General features: G+C 40.4%; 1 protein-coding gene across 1 annotated transcript; it reads right to left on the bottom strand.

Annotated features, from left to right (window-relative positions):
* Positions 1 to 956: 956 nt before the first annotated feature.
* LOC118757312 (NAD-dependent histone deacetylase sirtuin-1-like) lies at positions 957 to 3,329 on the bottom strand (the record flags this gene model as incomplete). The annotated part of the gene is made up of 2 exons (XM_036492037.1): positions 957 to 2,754; positions 2,891 to 3,329. Coding segments are annotated over 2 exons (2,184 nt in total), but the record flags the coding sequence as incomplete, so codon positions are not given.
* Between the last annotated feature and the right edge of the window lie 3 nt (positions 3,330 to 3,332).

The following is a 3,332-nucleotide window of genomic DNA, read 5'->3' on the forward strand; positions in this document are numbered from 1 at the left end:
TTAAAATAAACGCACAAAATTTTAATTCTCTTAAAACATATTTTCGGTGTCGCAAACTACATATACAGTATCGGTCATATCTATAGCACGCCATTTCAAAGTGATATTGTGTGCCACTTATGTTTATTTATTTATTTTTAAGAATTTTCAATTAAAATACAGTTCTTTCTCTAACAAACCCCATATAAACCCAAGTTGAACAATTTATAGAAAACTTCAAAAAAGTGCAAAAAAATTTCACCTAAGTTTCAAACTTTTTTCTCGGAAGTGTTAGATTTTTTTCAAGTACACAGTTTTTTAGCCCCTGCAATTTTAGTCTGATAATGTGCAAATTTCAAGTAGGTACGAAGTACCGTTAATTTTTTAGAATTTTTTTTGTCGCATTGGCTTCCATATAATGAATAAACACAATTTATTTGTATATGGAGGAAAGCCGCAACACCTTTGGAGAAAAAAATTCTAAAAAATCAACGGTAACTTTCAGTCACTTGAAACTTGCACATTATCAGACTAAAATTCATTGGGCTATAAAACTGTGTATTCAGAAAAATTCAAACACTTCTGAGAAAAAAGTTTGAAATTTAGGTGAAAATTTGTTGCACTTTTTTGAAGTTTTCTACAAATAGTTAAACTTGGTTAAACCGATACTGTATGTAGACCGAATTGTCGTGTACTCTGAGCACTAAAAATGTACATGAAAATTAAACCCAAAATTTAAATTTCTTTCAATTTTTCGCACACTTACACGCTTTAAGCTTAAGGATTTCAATGCAAATCAAAATCCAATAGTTATGTTCTCTTTGCGTATGTATGTGTATGACTTAAATGTTTAATAGGACAAACGTTAAATACATGTACAGTTATCGATACTTGTAAAAACATATGTAGCAAACAATAAATAAGTTTAATTAATGCATACTTTTGTGTTTGTTGTAGTAGTTTCTCTTCTTATATGACTTCCAATAAGTTTGCTGCAGTCGAATCAATCAGAACCGGAAGAGTGGTAATCTTAATTCTGAACCAGCTGTGTTGCATACACCTTTGGCGACCCGGCGTCTGCGCCACCACCACCACTACTCAAAAGAGGTGTGTCATCAATCTTACCGCTTTGCGTTGCATCAAAACACACTTCCGGATATACAGCGGCCAAATTTTTCTGATCATCTGTTGAGCGCTTACGCTTTAAGGGAGGCACATGGCATTCAGATTTACCAATATTACTACTCCTACTGCTATCGTTTGCTTCGACATTGCTGTCGCTACCACCACCACGTATTGGAGGGCATTCACAAGCTCTCTTTTGCGGCGATGGTGAAGGAGAAGGCGGCATTGTCACACTTACACTGTCGCATGTGGTTTCCCTAGCGCTGCAGGTTGTTGCTGTTGTATTGCTTGGTATACTCGAATTTTTATTGCTATCGGTTTGCAATTCCGTATCCGCCGCTTGGTTAATATCGCCGCTAATGCTGTAGGACGCGGGTAGCGTTCGCTTGGCGCAAATTGCAAATGCACTTGTTGTTATTTCACTTACTACTTCTGCTTCCACAGATGGCGGCAAGAGTGGTGAGAGCGGACCGCCATTTGCATCGATATCATCCTCATCGACGTCATCGTACATATTTCCAATGCCGTTTTCTTGATCCTCTTCTTCGACATCGGACGACCATAAGACTTGTGCGCCGGGGAATACATAAGCTGAAACGGTGTCGTGCGCATAGTATGTACCTTCGAGCAAACGTTCCGCTGCAGTACGGTATTTCTTAGCACTGCTACGTATTGTGACCGCTGTTGATGTTTTCTCTGTATCGCTTACCATTTGCGGTGGCAGCGGCGACTCTGTCCTTGTTACTGTTGCCGCGGGTGTAGTTTTGTTATCTGTGCAGGTAGGTAGAGCTGTGAAGGGGTTATTCATAGCTTTTGTGCCTCCACTATCACCAAAATTTGTAATCGGTGGCGGCAGAATGCCAATGACATTGTTTGAAATCTGCGCCGAAATGCAGCAGTCGCCCACTATACCACGGTCCTTGGTTGAATCAACTGACGGATGACGTGTATTTACACCACATGTCGTGTGGTGGTGGTGCTGCTCACTTATGCGCTCATTAAATGGTTGAAAGGAACGAGTTTCAAAATCTACAGCATCACTAGGATCTTCTAAGTAATTAACTGACACTGGCTTGCTACCCTGACGTTTCTTTATCAATGGCTGATGCATCTCCAATATGGTGGTTTTGATTTTTTCTATTGCCTCCATAGCCTCACTACTAGCCGCTGCAATGTTTTGTTTAGCAAGTACCATACCAGATGATGTTGACGATTCGAACCCGCTATCCGAGTAAGCAACTGTCGAACGTAGCGCCAAATCTGTGGATGCGTTCGACATAACTGATTGTGTGTCTGTATCTAGCATCTGTTGGCCACCTTCCTCACCTTCATCGTTAGTGTCTTCCTCTTCCACTGGTAAGAGTTCCTTGGATTCCTTCAATATGAAGCTATCATAGCAGCTTTCTTTCCAATCATTACCTAGGCGATGGCATAATTGATTTATGATAACATCGGAATCACCCAACAATTCAACATCGAACTCGAGATGATGCAGCTGCTCCCGATTGATGAGTATCTGCGGCACATTGGCTGGTATTGAGCTGGGAATTAACGCTACCGGCCGCACTTTGAGAGAAGAACCTATAACAATCAACAGGTCACATCTGTCTTTGTCACCCGCCATGACAGTGTGGAATTCTTCGGGAAGACCTGCATGTGCATGATTTGAATAATTGAAATACGTACTCAGTTACAATCAAAAAATTAATGAAATTAACGCAGACAGATTTACATTTAAGAGCTAAAATTGAAACTAAGTGGATTGGTAGTTTAAAAGCTAGCTTACCTTCGCCGAAGAAAACAATATCTGGCTTCATTATTCCATTCTCCACAAGCTGTCTCAAATCTGAACCCGATACTGCGTCAGAAGCATTAACACTCTGATGCACATTGGGCTGACAACGTGTGCATACGGGTATGCGTTGCGAGAAGATATCAGCCCGTATAGCATCTGCTGTACATTTGACTTTGCATTTCGTGCACGAAGCCGTCGAAAACGAGCCATGGCATTCTATAACGTTCTTTATGCCAGCTACCTTCTCCAAAGTGTCTATATTTTGTGTGTAATTGCGCAACAATTTCTGCTTCTCTTCGAGCAATTTTATAAAACAATGACAAGGTGATGGTTTAAATTGTCCGGGATATATTTCGCGCGCAAACTTGAAGAATGGTCGTGGATCACGTGAGAAGTAACTGATGTCGAACATAGCTTGCGGATCGGGCAAATT

This window comes from Rhagoletis pomonella, unplaced genomic scaffold (assembly GCF_013731165.1).
Source record: "Rhagoletis pomonella isolate Grant_MI unplaced genomic scaffold, Rhpom_1.0 Rhpom_scaffold_16503, whole genome shotgun sequence".
Lineage (NCBI taxonomy): Eukaryota > Metazoa > Arthropoda > Insecta > Diptera > Tephritidae > Rhagoletis > Rhagoletis pomonella.